The 18,755-nt window shown below is 50.4% G+C and overlaps 3 protein-coding genes across 3 annotated transcripts in view; all 3 read left to right on the forward strand.

Moving 5' to 3' along the window:
• The window catches only part of LOC131215241 (leucine-rich repeats and immunoglobulin-like domains protein 1), a 96,414-nt gene extending 88,081 nt beyond the window's left edge, over positions 1–8,333 (forward strand). Inside the window, exons 5-8 of the mRNA XM_058209628.1 lie at positions 2,739–2,893; positions 6,109–6,255; positions 6,775–7,252; positions 8,128–8,333. Coding sequence (XP_058065611.1) covers positions 2,739–2,893; positions 6,109–6,255; positions 6,775–7,252; positions 8,128–8,333 — 986 coding nt within the window. The remainder of the gene's footprint in view (positions 1–2,738; positions 2,894–6,108; positions 6,256–6,774; positions 7,253–8,127) is intronic.
• Positions 8,334–13,360: 5,027 nt separating this feature from the next.
• LOC131210330 (alpha/beta hydrolase domain-containing protein 17B-like) lies at positions 13,361–16,420 on the forward strand. The gene is made up of 4 exons (XM_058203565.1): positions 13,361–13,638; positions 15,395–15,769; positions 15,858–16,195; positions 16,264–16,420. Exons 1-3 carry the CDS (start codon positions 13,361–13,363, stop codon positions 16,072–16,074), a joined length of 870 nt encoding a protein of 289 aa, XP_058059548.1. The 3' UTR covers positions 16,075–16,195; positions 16,264–16,420.
• On the forward strand, positions 16,139–18,331 carry LOC131215242 (uncharacterized). The gene is made up of 3 exons (XM_058209629.1): positions 16,139–16,156; positions 16,344–17,861; positions 17,901–18,331. Exons 1-3 carry the CDS (start codon positions 16,139–16,141, stop codon positions 18,120–18,122), a joined length of 1,758 nt encoding a protein of 585 aa, XP_058065612.1. The 3' UTR covers positions 18,123–18,331.
• Positions 18,332–18,755: the final 424 nt, after the last annotated feature.

Genomic DNA, 18,755 nt, shown 5'->3' on the forward strand with positions numbered 1-18,755 from the left:
GACATTCAATTTCGACTTCCTCGTAGGAATCGAAGTGCTGTTTGGCCAATCGATGAAAAAGAATGTTATTCGGAAAGAACTAAGTTTGGTGAATACAGCGAGGAGAATAGCGGCTCCCATCCAAGTCATTTGATAGCATCCTTCCTGAACCAGTTTTGCAATGGGGGTTATGGAGACGCCAGCTTTAGTGTTCATTGTGCCCCACTTGGCGCCTCCATTCGGAATACAAGAAACAGCATTTTGGTCATTTTACGATCAATGCTGATCATTTGTTGTCTCAAGTTGATCATGTGTTGTCAGTAGCGACCTGAATTAACGTTTTCATCGGGTTTTTGGAGCTTGTGTTACAGCACACCTGTCTGGTGCCATCAGAAAGCCCTTTATTGGAGTCTTCTGACGCTCTTTCTTTGTTAAGTTTAAATCGCTATTTTGAAATTTTTTGAACCATTCCAATCACTATGATATTCCAACAAGCATTTGGCGCGATTCTGAAGCAGTTTTCTTCCAACGGGGTAGCAGAAAAATAATAATCCCCGCAAAACGTTATTTTCAAGCACAAAAGTTGACATGGTCTAACCCTTTCAAAGACCGATTGCAAACTGACTTAATTTTCTTTTCGACCTGAACTAATTTACTTGATGTCAAAACACGGTAATGTTGCCAAAAAAGCAAAATTAGGAGGTCCAAATGGACAGCTAGAGCCATCGTTTTAACATCCCGATTTTCATGTTTTTGATCTGGTAAAAAAACTGTGACACGCCGATACTAAATCACCTGTAAACAAGGAATGAAGTTACAGATCGAAATGAAGGTTCACATACGTTCATATGAAGAGTGAACCAACATAAGAAAAAATTAAGCCAGTACCATCGCCCTCTGTTATCGAAGCGCAAAACTTATTGAACAACCCAGTATTCAACAGCGATACTGATACTGGTGCGAAACTATTTGAAAATTTAATTCAAATTACGGCCACAACGACAGCTTTACATTCGGTCTGTTGTACACCCGGTGGGCTGTCATTAGCTACAGCTACACTTTTACGTGTTTTTGACTCGATTTTCCGGCTCAAGAAAAGAACAACAAAATGTTTGGCCCACTCTAGTCCACTCTAGCTTCTTTAGTGCCAGGTATAGGAGCCGGTATTCCCGAGGAGGCTTAAGTAAGCCACCATTGTAGAGTGTCGTTAGGCCGACATCGGGCACCACATAGTAGCCGGCCACAGCACAGCTTCCCTTCGCTCTTCAAGCGTCACTCTTTCTAAAATGTCACCATTATGGTGTGCATACACGTGCGCCACGTCCTGTTTGCTGCAACCGGACTGCAAACACACGTTACGTGAGTGTGCCCTCTGGGCTGGTTCCATTTTCTTGACAAAACCGCATTAGCCCTAACGACAGGCTTCTATTCCATTGCAATTTTTGCATGCCGAGACTTGGCCGGCCACCCGATAGCTTCATATAATTTCCCTTTATTAACGTTAATGATGTTTGCCTAGCACCAGTTTTGGTCAAATACCGGCCGGCAGCAATGATTGTGAGCCGAAAACTGTGAGGCCAAACAAAGAGCGGATAATCAATCCCGCCCATTCTAATGCATTGCCTCTCGTGAAGTGACTGAAGACATGAAGACTCCCGGACACATCACGGCCCGGCCCGGCCCGGCTCTCGGTCTCGAGCTAGTTTTTGTCTTCCAAACTTAAAAGCACCACATCGGTAAACCAGAAATGGGGTGTATCCTTTCTACCCGGCCCACTCTCCCCGGGCTCCCCGGAAACCTCACCATGAAAACCGCATCCAGCCGGGGGCCGAGCTGGGGATCTGTGGACTAGCCGAGGACTAGAGGCAGCCATACCGGGCTCATACCATACCCCATTACTTATTCATTCCACGCCTATTTATCGTCCGAATCCCGATCCCGACTGTGTGGCACGTCATCTGTCGCTTCTACGCTTCCCCGGTGCCCGGCCCAAACCCCAGACCTCGAAGCCCGCGTCCGGACTCGAGTCGGATTCCACCGGACGAGCTCAACTGGTCTCCGATTGTTATGTGTTCTGGAATGAGATAACAGCCCCCCGAGCACAGGCGTGTCCTGTGGGGTAGGGAAAGTTTGCGTACATCAACGCACCGCGCGCGCACATCGACGCAATCCGGCCGACTTCCCTCTTCTCGGTCCGGCCACAACAACTGAATGTGCTGTCGGGGAATGCAAATGCATCAGGCGAAACGAAACATTCCCCAAAAGTTCGTTTCCGGATGCATGGATATTTCTTGCACTTCGGCGTGTGCCGTACGTACGTTAACGGCCCAGCGTGGAGCACACTTTGGACTTTGGAGAGCCCCGGCCCCGGTGCCGGAGGAATGAGATTGCTCCATAATGGAATCCCTGCCCAGGCGGCCAGGGTGTAGATTAAGGGAGCCCAGCCGCACCACATCGACAGCAACACCTTCCGGCCAGCAACGGGAGGCGAAAGTCAGAGTCGGACCAAGGGACCAAGGGTTTTCGCCTGGACGGTTTACTCCACGTAGGGATTGAGGCCATCGGTAACTGTCTGGAGATATCCAGAAGTTGTTCAATTTTAAACAACATTCGAGACACGGAGCGAGAAAATAAAATGGAACCCGGATCCAGCTAGCGTACTGGGGTTCTTACCATCTGAAGCATTGTAGTGTATCTGAGTATGAGTACTGATTATTTCTTCTCGCTAATCTTATCTTACCTACCGATGCAAATCGTAGATCCTCCGGAGATTGAGGTGGAGCAACCGGTCGTACACAGCGGGGTCGGGCACGAGGCCCAGCTCGTGTGCATCGTGCACGGCGAGCCTACGCCCAACGTAATCTGGTACCAGGACACCACCCAGATCGGCATCACGGAGCAGTTCTCCCAACAGGTACGTTCCCATACGCTCCGGGAAAAGAAGCGTCCCACCAAGAGTCTGGTCAGCGTGTAAAGCATCAAATTAGAGCCTTCGGGTGGGGCGGGCCTTGCGGGGAAGCAAGCGATTAACTGCAATAAATGAAATATTCAAATCACTTTAGTGTCTATTGTGGGAGAATCGTTCCGGGAGCCTCCCAAGCCCCAGGATTTGCGGGGGAATCCAAGTACGGTGTTTATTAAGCGATGATTTGCATCCCGACCGGTGCATCCAACGCAACGGAATCCAATCGTCCGTCGGTTTCTGTATATGTGGTTCGGTCGAGAAATCAAGATCTCTGGCCGAGCCGATGCGTGAGATAGAGCAGCAGGGCACCTCAACTTGTGTGGTGAACCGATTCGAACCGATTACTAGGTGGCCGGAAATAGTAACAGCCTCTCGATCTGTCAGTCGATTGCTGATGATGCTGTCGATTTTATGAATCACACATGTATGGACCGTGGACCGTGTGTCCTCGGAAAAGGGCCAAAAGTACGCCTTCGTTTGGACCGTGTAACCATTGTAGGTTTTATAGCCACTAAGCGGCTTAATTGTCATGATTATGAATCATTGACAGTGGGCTGGGCAAAGCTTGGAGCCCCTGGTCCCCCAGCCAACATTACACGCCGCAACTCTCCGGTCCCCGCAGGGTGCTGATCGTTTGCAAACGAAGCGCTCTATCACCGGTCTAGTCCCGACGCCCAAGCCATTTATTATCTGAAGAGTCGATTACCCGCTCCGACGACAAATTCATTCCCGGCGCTGCGCCGGAACGCGACGGCGACGGCGACGAAAGCAAGATATCACTTTGTGGTCTGCCGGGCTTTATCGTGTGCCTTGGAACATAAATTAATAACGCACGCTCTGCCGCTCCGGCCCCCCCTTTCTCGCTCGCTCGCTCTCTATCTCGTATTTCAATTAATAATTAACTTTGAATAATGTCTTTAATATACCGGCGGTGCAGCACCCGTCATGCACCCGGTTTGCCGGGCTGCCGCATGTCAGGAAGCTGATGTCACACGATAGTAACCGTCTACCCCGGCTGATATGCAAAGTATTATGAATAATTATTTAGTGAAAGTCGCGGGTCCCTGACGAGGTCCCGCGAGCGAGCCTGCATTCGTGCAGCACCCGCCCGCCCGGGGGGGAACGAAAAGAGTAATATTCTTCACTTATTATGCAAGACGTAGTACACCTTCCCGTCCGCGGAACCCACGCGCCCTCGACGACACGGACTAAAGCATGTTAATGATTTTTTTCGTCCTCGCGCGCGTCCCAATGCAGAGTCTGCCGCCCGACCGGCTGGCTGGGGCTGGTTCATTTTCATTATTCACTTTAATTGCTTTATGCGGGAGGAGAAATTAACTACCTCGCCTTGGCGTGGTTGGTGGCCGGAGTGGCGGGAGTCCGGACTTAAAATATGTGTCGCCATTACCGCGCGCGGAAGTGAGCGACGTCTGGGCAAAAACGTCCGCCAGCCTCAGGCCGCCCAGTGGCCTGACCGGACCGAATTCTTGGGCTGGCTTGGGCGCCCGCCGTCATCAAACAACAGCGAGAGATGGTGTTCCGACTTCCGACACCTCTCCGACGTCCGAGTTTTGCGCAAAACAAGTCGACGGTTCGCTGCCGTCCTTTTGCTTACGCGCTCATTACCGCCATCGTTTGCATCGTTTGCGCGTGCATCCTTGCGGTGTTCCCCAGTGTTGATGTCTTTCGACTCTTTCTTTCTCTCGACCCGGGGATGAGTCTTTAAAAACTGCGCTGCAAAACATCCGCTTAAAAGCTCGCTTAGACTCTCTCACTTCTTGGATCTCGCTTCTGCTGCTTCATCCGGCCGAGTGTCTGGCGAACCAGCGGAAAGGATTTCCAATGCTAGGCGGGGGCCGGGTTCTTGGCCGGCGCTCGGTGTAATAAAATTACACCGCGTGCTGGCAACACGACCCGCGAACGGCAAGCCGTACGACTTGATCATAAAATATTAAGTCCTACTAACAACAGCACCACAATATGGCGCGTCCCGGCAAAACATTGGCCTATTCATTTTCGCCCTCAATACGCCGGTCCCTGGAGTTTGGCCGACCGGTCGGTGGTGGAATCGCAAGTATTTTCAATTTAATTTACTCAACAACACGTAGACTTGTCGAAGTCGGGGTGCCCATCCATCTCGCCACCGGAGAGCCTTCTACTCGTGGCCCCTGCTTTGGGGGGGTTTTTGGGTGGACGGGGGGTGACGTACAGAGATCAGCAGCCGCCCACAGACGGGCGGACGGGTGACAAATGCGAACGTTGGCTGGCTGGCTGCTGTTCTAATAATTCATTACAGCGATAGACGGCGTCGGGCCCACGCCACGCCACGCCACAAACAGCATAAAGATGCATGATAGCACACACGGAGCATCATGTTACGGCCCGCCCGCGCTTTTATGCTTTTGCCATGCGAGCTGCCGAGTCGGCGATAAGCGAAGGCGCGTCGTCGTCGTCGTCCTGGCGCAAGTCCTGCCGGATTCTGCGGCGGGGGGCGGTAGACAAAGCGGATAAGTGCTCCGTGAGTGAAACATGCGCTGCTCATAAATACATAATCATTCACCGGCGGGGTTCCACCACACCGAACGGGGACGACTTTACTGGTCTACTCGGCTACGATTGCCCTGCTGCTGCTTTGCATCTTTGCCGCCGGTGTAAGGATAATCAAATCACTAGTTACGATCGACTTCGGTGCGTTCTTCTAATTAGGTGCCACGCAACACATCGATTGACCACGATGAAGATTTATTAAAATTGAATGGGTCGCGTCTTCTCAATTGCTCTCGATCAATTACCGGCACCGGCCGAGAGCCGGAGCCGCCACCTTCAAGGAGCCGCCGCCGGAGAGGCCCCCGACTGGGCATAGTGCAATATGCCGCTATGGTGGAGAACCGTTATTGATATTTATAATCACTTCCCAGTGACTCCCCCCGCACGACCGCCATCGCCATCGCATCGATACAATTTAATTAATTATTTTCCCGTTTCCCGTCAATCAACTCGTTCCTGACCTGGACCTCAACGTCGCTGCGGGACCACCATGCGCGGCGCCACATCAAACTCCGGGTCCACGCTGGAAAATGCACTTTCCATCATCCGACCACAACGGTTGCAACGGTTCGATGGCCTCGCTCGCTCTCTCTCTCTCTCTCGTGTGGCGTCCTCAGAACCGTGGCAACAAGCACAGTCTCATTATCAGGAATGTGACATACTCGGATCTCGGTAACTACACCTGCCAGGCATCGAACGCGCTCGGCAAGGACCGTGGCTCCCTCGTCCTGAGTGGGTCGCCTACACTCTGCTACTTTGATTCGGTAAGTACCGAGCCGCTGGTTCCGGTTCCTTCGTTAGCTGTCGTTTCCGGGGGGTTTGCCGCTGGCCGGCCGACCGGGTCCGACCGACTGGGCGGGCGGGAAGCTGAATCCTTTCGCCTCTCGAGTGATCTGAAGAATTTGTGCGTGCGGTTTTAATTAAATTTTAATCCGCCATCAATCATTGCGAATGGACCGTCCAGGTCCACTGGGTGCGGGTTCGAGGGTATCTCCCCTCTCTGTGGTCTCTGGTCGTCGTCGTCTGACTAGTTTGACGCCGGTTCTCGAGATCCTGGAGAGCGGGAAGCGACCTTCGAAGAACTAGCCGCCCATCGGGGGCGAGTTTCATGTTTTTAATCATATTCACCAAATTAAACCGAAACTGCTGGCAGGGCAGGGCCTCCCAGGATTTTCGGCGAAGAACGGCGCCGGCCGGTCTTAGGCTTTTCCGGGCCCGGTTGGGTTTGGCATAAGCAATCTCGCATCACCGGTCCATCCTTTCTTCCACTTCGACGCGCGCAGCCAACGCTCAGCAGCTACCGGGACCAGTACAACATCTCCTGGACGGTGCAGAGCTACTCGCCGATCCGCGAGTATCGGCTCTTCTTTCGGCTGGCGGCAAAGAGCATGCACCTGCTGCACCACGAGAAACCACTGGACAGCAACCACATCTACGGCGACCGGGGAGCTAGCCACCTCTACAACGCGCCCTACGCCGGTGTCGGCGGGCCCCACCACGGGTCGGCGGGTGGTGGCGGTGGCGGGGAGCAGTGGGAGAACGTGGTCATCCCGGAGATGAACGACTACGGGGCGCACAACCTCAACTTCTACAACATGGTCCCCCCGTACGCGCCGTACCAGCCGACCGTGCGGCACCGGATGAGCTTCCAGCTGAGGAACCTGAAACCGGCCAGCAACTACGAGGCGCGCGTCCAGGCCCGGAACGACCACGGCTGGAACAAGCTGTCGAGCATATTCCATTTCTCCACCCGCTCGGAAGGTAAGTCCCGGGGGGGTAAATCCGGACACCTCTCGCGCGGAACCAGATAAGTTTTCTGCCCAATTAGACACCGGTTCTGACAACCGGCCTCGCGTCCCTTTGGTCCGTTTGGCGCATCGATAAATTGCCCCGACGCTGACTGTCAACTCCAGAGCATGCCAGTGCGTGGCGGTTGCGCGTGCCAGTGGCCAACACATCAAGCCGCCACGGACCTTTTATCGGCTTAACCTCGGTCGCACCCTTCTGCGATATGAGAGGGTTGTTCCAAGGACTCCCACGATGAAGCCCACGATATTTTAGCACTGTTTATTTTACGCAGGATCCCTTTTTTTCCTCTGCTCTGCTGCTGCCAGTTCCCAAGTAATTACGCATACCTGCGTTGCGTAGTAGTTGCGTAGCGCGCCTGACGGGACCTTATCGTCGTGCGCGTTCCACATATTTTACCGATAATGGGTAGCACCCCATAACCCGCAACCGCAAGAAGCCCGTGCCAAAGTGCTTCCTGAGCCGAGCCGAGCCTCACCGCGGGCTCGGGTGGTCGCGCTGTAATTGCTCATTGGTGTCCTATTGTGCCCATTCATAGGCAACAACATAATTACTTAATTCAGTGCCGCCCCGCCCCCACTGTGCGGGGGGGCGGCCAACAACTACCGCTGAACAAAACCTCCAATTACCGCTTGCTAATTACAGTCTGTCCCGTTCTGTCCCGCGCACTCAACACTAAAGCTATCCTTTCGGTGTTGGGATCCCGACGAACACTCCCCGCCGCCGATCGGCTCGACGTGTGCCTCTGGGGGTCTCCGGGGTTTGATATCTTCTTCCCAGCTAACCAATACCCCACTCTGCCACTCACACGCATGCTTTTTCCGTTGCAGATATGGAGCTGGAGCCGTCAGCCCAGCCGGCGGTCCACGGGGCCGGTCTGCTGGATAAGAGCATGCTGAGCAGCAGCGGCGGGGCGGCCAGCCACTTCCATAAATCATGGACACTTTCCATTTTCACCGTTTTAATTACTGCGCGCCTGCTCCTGCCGTCGTCGTCGCTGCCGTCGCTTTCCGCCATCGTATCGGTGGTGGCATGATTTGCGTTACTTCCGCTCTCAGCCGTCGCCGTCGCCGCCACGCTATAAATCATTGAAAAGTCGTAACAAGTTCGTAACCGCGCCACCAGCGGCCCCAGCTTCCCCACACACCATTATCACTCTTCCTTCATCTGCCCTCGCCCAACGGGAGGCATTTTTGGCCGGCAGTGCACCAGTCGGCCTCAATTACCGTTTTGCCATTAATCTATTGTAAATTGCACACACAACACAAACGAAGGATCGCGATCAGTAGAAGCTGAGTCAGTACACCGCCATGACAGTTGGTCCAAAGCAAACCAAAATACTCATTTTAAGCACGCTCCACAGCATCGATTTAGAGTAGGCTCTTACCTTTCGTTCAAGACACCCGATGGAGGACGATCAGACAAGATGGCGGGCGGCGAGCATTGACCATCGACTTTAGTTAGACTTAACCGCAGAGGCCGAGCAAATCGAACACTACAGAGCCACAGAGAGAACAGAATGTTCTGTGGGATTATTTTTAAATTTTAAACCGTGAAGGGTTCGAGGATTTTTAAAGGGCTAGAGCAAAACATCGGGCACACTAGGCGTGCAGCTAGGTATGGTAAGGATTTGTGGCCACGAAACAACAGTCGCCGACAGCCGATCTTCACAAAAAACAAACCTATTTTGATGCACTCTTTCGAAAGCTTGCCTCTCACACAGCAGGCCAATCAAAGTAGGGCTCATGGCGACCGAGTGACAAATGTCAAAACAAAAATAATGTGCCGATTGGACAGTAATTGACTACTCGAAGGCGACTATGATTTAAGTGTAGGGGAAAACGACAGATGGCCATACAAGCGGGGGTCCTGGGACATCGGACTGTTGTGCCCAGCCAGGCGAAGCGAAACAAATACACGTTTTGAGAGATTTCCAATGCTGCTGCTGCTGCTGCTGCTTGTACTACCATTTTGCGGCACAGCCAACCACCATACCAGACACCGTTTAAATACATATTCGACTCCAACGAAAATCGTCGAGAGAGAGCACGCACGTCCATAAAAATCACGCAAAAATATGCAACCTGAACTTATCACTCCGATACTCCCCACACGTAGCTATCACTCGTACCGCAGTACCGTAGGTACTTAAACATATTTCATATACACTATTGCTCATCTTTTCCTCGAGTTTTCCGCGTGTTTCAGGTGCGCATGTGTAAATAGAGAGCTTTAACATAACGACCATCCCTTTCTACACGGAATCGGCGCAATCAGACGGAACAATAGGGACGCGACAGCGCCATAACCACCATCACCACCACCACCACCACCAATCATATGTCAATCAAACAGAACCACGCTTCACCACTACCCACTGGCGCTGCGTTGCTGGGAGTTGTGTTGCTGCTGTCCGCGTTTAAGTCTTATTTGTTTTATGGGACCACAAAAACGAGAGGTTAAAGATAGTTGCGATTAACACAGTCGATGAGACGGTTGGTGTTAAGTGCTCCAGCCGCGTAGTGTAACAACCGGAACACAGAACAAGCAAAGGGGGCAGAGAGAAAGAGAGAATCAAAATACCGTTAACATCTCAGCGATACAGGAATGGGCCCTCGAGTCCCCGCAGAAGAAAGCATATTTTACCAAAAACCTTAAAACTCACACATTTCACTCACTCACTGGTTCATCTAAACGAAAGTAACATATAAGCAAACTGTAAAACACTCTAGGACCTACAAACGAAGCGATATAGCTTTATGGCTGCCGCTCCGATGCTCTCACTGTCTGTCTTCGTTCAACCATTCCGATAACGCGCCTCGCCTGCAGAACCCCCTACGACGGTTGCAGAGTAATAATTCACTAGGAACGGGAGATTTTTGTGGAATGAAGCAGAAACTGCCCCATAAAAAGCACGACGAGTGGCTGACTTTGTTTCCATATCACTTTGAACATGTTTAATACGAAAAATAACACACGCAGAGACGCGCGACTAGGATCGATAGCCTCGCGGAGACGGATTCATCGCAATCTTCCCACAGCTATGCTCAGAGTGCAACAAAGTGACGGAAGTCTAACACGCACCAACCACAAAACACCCGCGCATTTTTTTTCCTTTGACCCATCAATTTTCTTCTACTTGCGCTAAGACAGTGTTTTCCATTCACAAGAGGCCAACATTCGCGCAAACAACATTCCAAAACACCGGCGGATGCTCGAGAGCACGCACGGGAGGCGACTTATTTACATGTACTCATTGGGTAAATGATTTCCAAGCAATCTACATTCTTCTGGTAGGCGTAAGTGCGCATAGTATTTGAATCCTCGAGCCATCCTTTGAAACCCGAGCCGGACCCGAGAGCCGTGATTTGCCGGCCATGCTTGCGATTGCGATTAAATGTAAAACCGATGTGACAAATGGTAGACACTATAGAATAGAAAAAAAAGGACGAAAGAAAGAGTGTGGATGAATCAATTAGATCTTAAATCACAGTGAAGTACGCCGCGGGAGAAGCGATCGATATTACGATTAGTGCTGCAAGACACACCACACCCCGTGGGAAACCTTATTTATTTCAGCGTTCGTCGGCGAGAGGACACCTCCGAATGGCGAATGGTGGCTTATCACACTATAGAGAATGAAGTACAATTCGATGACGAGAGCTGATTCACCGTGCTGTGGGGGGGTGCCGTGATGTGTCTGTGCGAACACATCCCCGTGCACAAACGAACAAAAAAAAACATAATATTGCGCCTGAACGAAGAAACGAGATGAAACCAAGCAAAACAACATACAAACCAGAATCTACTGTAAAATATACAATATATCAATAAGGAGAGAATAAAAAAACAACAACAACTAAAATACAATCCAATGAAAATAATCCGGACCGGGTGATGTTTTCTTTTGTGTTCATGGGTGCCTCTACCGAGGTTAAATTGAATGTAAATGAAGTCGTACCATTCTACGTAAATAAATGAAGTAATCGTATGTAACTTCTGGGTGAGTATATGATGGCGATGGCTCGGTGCGAGAACGTTATGTATGAGAATGAGATACGTTATGCGTTTGCTACTGATATATAAGAATTTTAACTTCTCAAGTATCAATATTAGTTCACAGAGTATTTTAAAGACCTTCCAAAATGATTGCGCCATCGGAAGCTGTTGTTATAACGGAAAACATGCTTGGCACATAACGATTGTTCCCTTAAATCGAGTAAAATATTCCTCTCGGAGCCTGATGCTCAAGTATAAATATTTTCAATTGAGTTAAAACCAACAGATAATTTCTAGGAACGGCTCCAATGCCCGATTTGGAACGTAACAAAATTAACACGTTCCTGAAAATTCAACCTCTTGTAAACTGTGCGATTCCATCAAATTCATCTCCGGAAAAATTTCTCCTCAAAATGTTCGGAAACAACCATTAGCCAAGTGATTTTTCAATTATTCTTTTAACGTGATTAGTAGATAGCGAATAATTAAATCAGTTCACCAGAGCCAAGTTTGTTGGAGTTTGGTGCCGGAAGAACGACCAGACATGTCGTTTCGGTTATTAAGTTTACCCACGTTTCCTTTCACAGTACACCCTTTCGGGTTGTAGACCCTTTCGGGGTATTTTAAAACGTAGTATAAGAACAGCAAGGCGCCGTGTTCTCACCTTGGATTATTTACTGTTGATGGATGTTATACAGTTATTTCTCATTAATTATTTGTTACTATTAGAACGTACAGAGCCATATCATGCAACCAAATTAAAGTTGTCAGGCCTCAAGTTGATGCACTGCCAGGGTTCGAACTAACGTCTTTCGTTTAAAAACCGATTGATCGGTGCAGCGTGAGGGATGAGCTACTAAAATCTTTTCCACTTCGACAAAATATCTAATCTATTAACAGAAAGTCGCACTGTTCTCAAAAACAAGCTTAGGTATATATGTTGCTGTTCACTGCTTCACAACATTATTCTTCCTTCCATACTACATAAACACCTGTTCTGAGTAACGATGGAAACATTCATCGGAGGAAATGAATTGTATCCATAATTAACACTCATTTCGAGTTTTCCATATTTAATTAATTCCAACTGTACTATGCACAGGAAAACGGACAGGGATTCACGCCTTGTTTTCCTCTGAATTCGTTCCGCCTTATCCACGTGCGCATCTTCCAACGGTCGTTTGAAAACTTTATGGCTGACTATTATTTATAGCAAGCGAACCGCGGTCGACAAACAACCCAAAACATCGCCCTCTCGCTCGCTCGTTGGAAACCGAAGTCGACATTGGCGGCAGCTGTCAAACGCGATGCTCGCGAAACGCTCACGAGAAAGGCAGAGGCATCGAGTAAAAACAAAAGAAGCTGTAGCGCTGCTCGCCAAGGAAAAACTGGCCGCGAATCGCACCGCTTTTACCATAAATCCGTGCCCATCACGGAAACCATGACATTTGGGCGCTCGGTGTCTAGTTTCGGATTACTTTTAGTTCAGTGTGCGTGCCGAAGTGTATAAGCTTTTCTCGTGAATCTCTCTCGCCAAGGGTGGTGCTGTTGTCCAGGTCTGGCAGCCAAGTGGCCTCCGTGTGTATCGCAGCCCGCGTGTGTGCACAGCCGTATGTGGAAAGTGAATCTTGCGTAGGCCACGAGCCTCGAAGTGATGGCCATTTTAGGCCCCTCGATCCTTCGTTCTGACAGTAGTCAGTATTCCTAGACATAGGGCTTGACCCGCCAACACACCGCAGATCCGCTGAATCTCCCCAAATCGTAGTTCGGTAGTATATTCTTTCCAGCCACAGTGCGTGCGAACGAATGAGGCCAACAACATCGGCAGCATCAGCGCGGTGAGAAAAATAAGTTCGAGAAAGTCGATTGTTCTCCGTCGGCGGGGGCCACCATTCCGGTTAGTGGTGCATTGCTAAAACCGTCCCCAAAAGCGCCAAACTGGAACGCGATAGGAACCAAGCTCCAATCAGTAGCAGCAGCAGCCGTTCCGCCACCGTACCACGGGAGGACAGAGCGGCAACGGAAGCGGACACGAGCGAAGCGCCAGGCGCCAACAAGAAAACGATGAACGGCTTGAGCTTCAGCGAGCTGTGCTGCCTGTTCTGCTGTCCGCCGTGCCCCGGCCGGATCGCGTCGAAGTTGGCCTTCCTCCCTCCCGAGGCAAGCTACGACCTGAAACCGGAAGCGGACGCCAGCAACAGCAAGTTCAGCCTAACACTGTACGATAAGGCCGACTGGCAGTACAGCGACCGGGAGAAGGAATGCTTCGAGGTTTTCTACGCACGCTCTTCCCGCGGCAATCGGATCGCCTGTCTGTTTGTCAAGTGCAGCGCGAACGCCCGGTGAGTGCACGGGGAGGACGATGGGCCGAATGGCCCCCGGGGGATGCAAGATAAATTAATTATTGTCCAACCGAGTCCAACCACTTGGCTGCGTTGGGCCAGCGGAGTACGAACTGAACTGCTGCTTGTTCCACATGAGAGCCTGAACGCGACATTCCATCACACCCGAAGTCACGCTGGGAATGCGTTACGCAAAGCGAAGACGCGTAGGCTTTCGCCACGAACGCCTTCGCCGTTTCCTCTCATTCCCTCTTCTCCGCTGACTGCGAACTGGGGCTCTACGGGCAGCGAACGGCAGATTAAGACGCATACCAGCATCTTTATCTCTCTAGACGGCCGTTGCGTCCGTGTTACAGCTGTGTTTACAACTTGTGGTCTCATAAAAAACGGCTTTTACGCTACACGCCGAGTGTGCGTTAGCAATCTGTTCGAAACATACTGCCCAGTGGTCTTCCCGGTCGAGTGACTGGGGTGCATTTTATTTAAATTTGGACAGAAAGCATGATCGCATCTTCGATCCGATGATAGTTAAACGCTCCAACATAGCTGTTTCCGTTGATGAGGCAATCATTAATAGTTCTCCGTGCTGCGATGATGCGTAAAAGCAAACCATCATCGTAAAACCGCTGGCCGCAGGTCCGTGGGAAGCAGCATAAGCCAGTGGACACAAATTGCGGTGCGATCCAGGGGAAATTTCTAATCTAAATTTCTCCGGCCCGTCGTGGGCCCCGCGGCATTAATGGCCGTTGATGTCAGCTTCCGTTACGGTGGGCCTGTCGGGCGACATTACAAATGTGTGCGCTCACTGCCAACGTCATCGTCCTCACTTCTTCCTCCGCCTGTTGCCGCTGCCATCACTTTATCGAAATGTTTAGGGCCCCGGCGCCGCAGCCGGTGCCGGAGTTTGCCAAATCAATTACCACCTATCTAGCCGAAGCTCTGGCGTCCGCGCTGTATCTGGTTGCCTAATCAAGCTCCACTTTTCGACTAATGTTAGCTTTTGGATTAACCTTTTTTTGCACCTCAGTCCCGGTTCAATTTGCCCTATTTCGTGCCTTTTATCGACGTGTTTAACTGTTGCTCGCCGGTTACGGCTACGCGCAAAGGCTGCGGCGGTCGAGCGATTACTTTATTGTTATTAAAAAACAAAATACCTTTTTTAGTTGGAATAGGCCTGGTTTTAATTTCAGGCATAATTGGATGCTGTAAAAAATCAATATGGAGTCAGAAACGTCAAAGGTATAGAAATACAAGAGAAGAGGTATAGAAATATAAGAGAAAATACAAAAAAAAAATGTTTGAATTTCACGGCAATTTTCTGCGTTTAGAGTTGAGTTGAATTTTTTGCATTTAGATGCCTTGAAGATCGTTTGATAGTACCTGTTATGAATTCTGCCTTCACTGCAAAACGCTCTAAAGTTTTAATTTTGCACACAGAAAAGGGTTTCAATTTAACTTTTATGATCACTGTTCCTGGTGTTAACTGATTCATACAAACAATGTATGTATCGGCCTTGTTGGGGTTGTTTCCACGCAGAAACGTGTACAGAAAACAACGTTATCAGGTTGCGCGTACGATTTCAATCGCAACAAGTAAACTTAAGATAAGGAACTGCATAATTTAACTTGGCTGTAAATTTGCAACACCTCACTTAATTAAACACTTCCATTTAGCACCGTTTTAAGCGAATTACTTTAAGGTGGGGGATCGCTTACTCCTTATGACTAATGTCCTTTTTCGAACATTTTTTTCCAGATTCACTCTACTCTTTTCTCACGGGAACGCTGTCGATCTCGGGCAGATGACGACATTTTTCATCGGCCTGGGACAACGCATAAATTGTAACATTTTCAGCTACGACTACTCAGGCTATGGTCAAAGCACAGGAAAACCGACCGAAAAGAACCTCTACGCAGACATAGATTCCGCGTGGCACGCATTGCGCACGCGGTACGGCATCAGCCCGGAAAACATCATCCTGTACGGCCAAAGCATAGGCACAGTGCCAACGGTGGACCTTGCCAGCCGGTACGAGGTGGGTGCAGTGATTCTACACTCACCACTCATGTCCGGTATGCGTGTCGCTTTCCCCGCCACCAAACGCACCTGGTTCTTTGATGCGTTCCCAAGGTAGGGACCGTAGCTTCCACTTTCCTGTGGTACTCTGAATCTGATAAAAAGTTTTCTGTTGACATTCCTGCCATCTCCATCGCAACAGTATCGATAAGGTGCCGAAAGTAACGTCACCCGTGCTTGTCATACACGGTACCGAGGATGAGGTGATTGACTTTTCCCACGGCATGACAATCTACGAAAAGTGTCCACGAGCAGTGGAACCACTGTGGGTGGAAGGAGCTGGCCACAACGATGTGGAAATGTACAGCCAGTATCTGGAGCGGCTGAAGCAGTTCGTGTCAGTGGAGCTGGTCAACTGACAAAAGCTGAATAAGCGCGGAGGAGGCGGCGGCAGTAGTGGCAGGCGTACCAAAGGTGACGGCGATGGTCCGAAGGCGGACAGTGGCGAAAATGAGGAAGATGATGAGGATCTAAACACGGGTAAGATCGCTGTTGATCTCCATTGTTGTGCGATGAGTTTTACGTCACGTTTGCTTTATCTCGGTCAGATGATGAGATACTGAATGCATCGATCACGATCAGCTCCAACTCCACCAACGATGCATCAACGATCGAGAAGCTTCTCTAGCATCAGGGGAACGGTGGAGGCAGCGGGAAAGATCTCGCTTCCTCCGCCACGGTGGCACCCGATGCCGATCCTTCTGCGCGGTCCGATGGTGATGGTCGGGACACGGCCGAGGAGCAACAGTTGAAAGCGTTGGGCGAGGGACAGTCGCGCCGATCCGCTGGTGACGTGAGCGTCGGCCAGAATAGTGGGACAACTAAAGCGACCGTCCATATCAATGGAGTCGCTGTCGATCACTTCCACCAAAACTCGGACGTGGACGAGGAGCGTCGGTCACTGTGTCAGAACAGTGACATTCACGGTTTCATCTCCTATTCTTCCGACAGCAGCATGATCGAACTGAACCTCAAGTTTCGCAAGTGCGCCTGTAACGAAAACATCATCAACATCTCCAAAGAAAACCTCCAACAGAAGCAACGAAGCTGTTCGCCACCGCCAACGGCCGAGGTTCGTCCGGGCGCTCCGGGTGACTTGCCCAGCAGCCAGCCGCAGCTCGCCGCCGTTCCGGATGGAAGTGTGTTCAGGAGAGAAGGTAAAAGCAAGAAACTGTTAGCATTAAACAAAGACAACCTGAACAGCTTGGTGCGCAAGCTGAACGACACCGCGAATAGCTCATCCTCATCGTGTACAAAGTGTAGACTATCATTAGACGTCAATCATATTTTAACTCAGATCGTAAGCATTAAGACTACCGGTGGCTCATCACCGGGCGTGGCTGACGACAAGCGAGACGATCAGGCTTCTCCTTGCGATGAATCGATCGCACGGCGCGCTCCCAACCCTTTGACGATCGACGCATCCGGTATCGGGCTACGGGCGGACGACTCCTTGATCGGTAGCTCAGCCTCGCCGTTACCCTCACCGAACTCGCCTATACCTTTGCTCGGACTTCCACCACTCGAGCGGCGTCACAGTGAAACGGTAGAGCGACGCTCGATCGGTGTGCAGCATGCGGCAGGGATGCGCCCACCGCGCAAAAGGGCTCCAATGCTGCGTACCCACGGTCGCAGCATGGCGCAGGCCGAGGAAATCATTATCATATCGGATGAGTTTCGCCGACAGTCCTTGCGTGACCAACAATCCGTCCGTGTGCAGAAAAGCGTGAAAAAGATCTCCAAATCGATGGAGTGCATCGATAAGCGCAATCCACCGACACTGTCCCTGCGGCCGGTAGCGATACGAAGCTTCCAGCTGCCAAACTCCACGCTTGACGGTGTCGACGGAGCGGACGAGATGCTAACCATCGTCGTCGACACCGTCGGCAGTGGGGCAAGCAGTGTGAAATCAATTTCAAAGTCCGTCGACAACGTGTCAGTTGGCTCAGGGAACAATGTAGAACCATTTGCTCAACCGAAAACTCCTGACCTGACCGCCGCCGGTGACAGTGTCGAGTTGATCTTCATATCGGACGAGTTCGTTAAACGCAAATCGAAATCCAGCTCGGATGTGATCATCGTAGAAAGTGCTGGTGACCGTAAGCGCGAGAGTGCCAAGCGAAGGAGACCGGTCAAGCATCTGTCAGTGAGCGGAGTGGAGGGTACCGGCGACAGGCAGCGAAAGGTGATTGGGGCCACCCATCGTACCCAAAGTACTGAGGGTCGGATCGTCAAGTCAGCCACCATCCCGGTGGCCGCGTCTCCCGCTACCAAAGCGAAAGATACCCGCCGCAAAACGACCGTTTCGAACTCGAATAGTTTTCTCACCTACGAAGAGCCGTTTTCACCTGAGACGCTCGAAAGCAAAGACATTGGTCAGATGTTCGCTGAGGCCGCGGCAGAATAAAACGAAATCGGTCGTAGGCTCAGGGAGGCGGCCATTTCCGGTGAACTGTCGTCGCAGGCATACCGTCATACGTTTGCATGTTGTTCCGTCAGTAGGCAATGAATTATGTGTATTTTTAGTTTTGTTACTTGTATTGTTGTGCAATCGAAGGATACATTGATTGCGGACTGGCATAAATGCTGATGTGTCTTCCTTGTGCAATTTATCTATATCGTAACACATTTTTACAAAATTGTTCACACATGAATGAATGAATAACATTCTGCCTAAATATTTGACCTACGCACGCCAACGCTTTACCCAAAATCCCAAATTGCACATGCAGTAGTTTAATTGGTTCGTGAACAAAGTGGAAAACCGGGTAGCAACAACGATCCGTTTTGGTATAATCTCTCACTTTAATCCTATCGTTTTTCACAGTCCACGGTCTTCTAAGATTGAACAAATACCCTACCGTTTTTGCATGTATCGCGAAAAGTAAACCGCAAATTCGTTTAATTCGCCATTTCGTGGAGCGTTTTCCATCCATCGAAAGTAACCCACAAGTTAACAAAACCAATCATCACATTGCGTACCACACCTGCTCTCTTGGGCACGCAAAAAGGCAAACAAAAATGCCACGATTCACTCGTG

The sequence above is a fragment of the Anopheles bellator genome, chromosome 1, assembly GCF_943735745.2.
Source record: "Anopheles bellator chromosome 1, idAnoBellAS_SP24_06.2, whole genome shotgun sequence".
Lineage (NCBI taxonomy): Eukaryota > Metazoa > Arthropoda > Insecta > Diptera > Culicidae > Anopheles > Anopheles bellator.

Bases quoted from the DNA above. Each gene is read 5' to 3' on its own strand.
- LOC131210330 (XM_058203565.1), top strand. From the start codon at position 13,361: ATGAACGGCTTGAGCTTCAGCGAGCTGTGCTGCCTGTTCTGCTGTCCG. The intron at 13,639-15,394 runs GTGAGTGCACGG...ATTTTTTTCCAG, and splicing joins AAGTGCAGCGCGAACGCCCG to ATTCACTCTACTCTTTTCTC. The intron at 15,770-15,857 runs GTAGGGACCGTA...CCATCGCAACAG, and splicing joins TTCTTTGATGCGTTCCCAAG to TATCGATAAGGTGCCGAAAG.
- LOC131215242 (XM_058209629.1), top strand. The intron at 17,862-17,900 runs GTGAGCGGAGTG...AGGCAGCGAAAG, and splicing joins GACCGGTCAAGCATCTGTCA to GTGATTGGGGCCACCCATCG.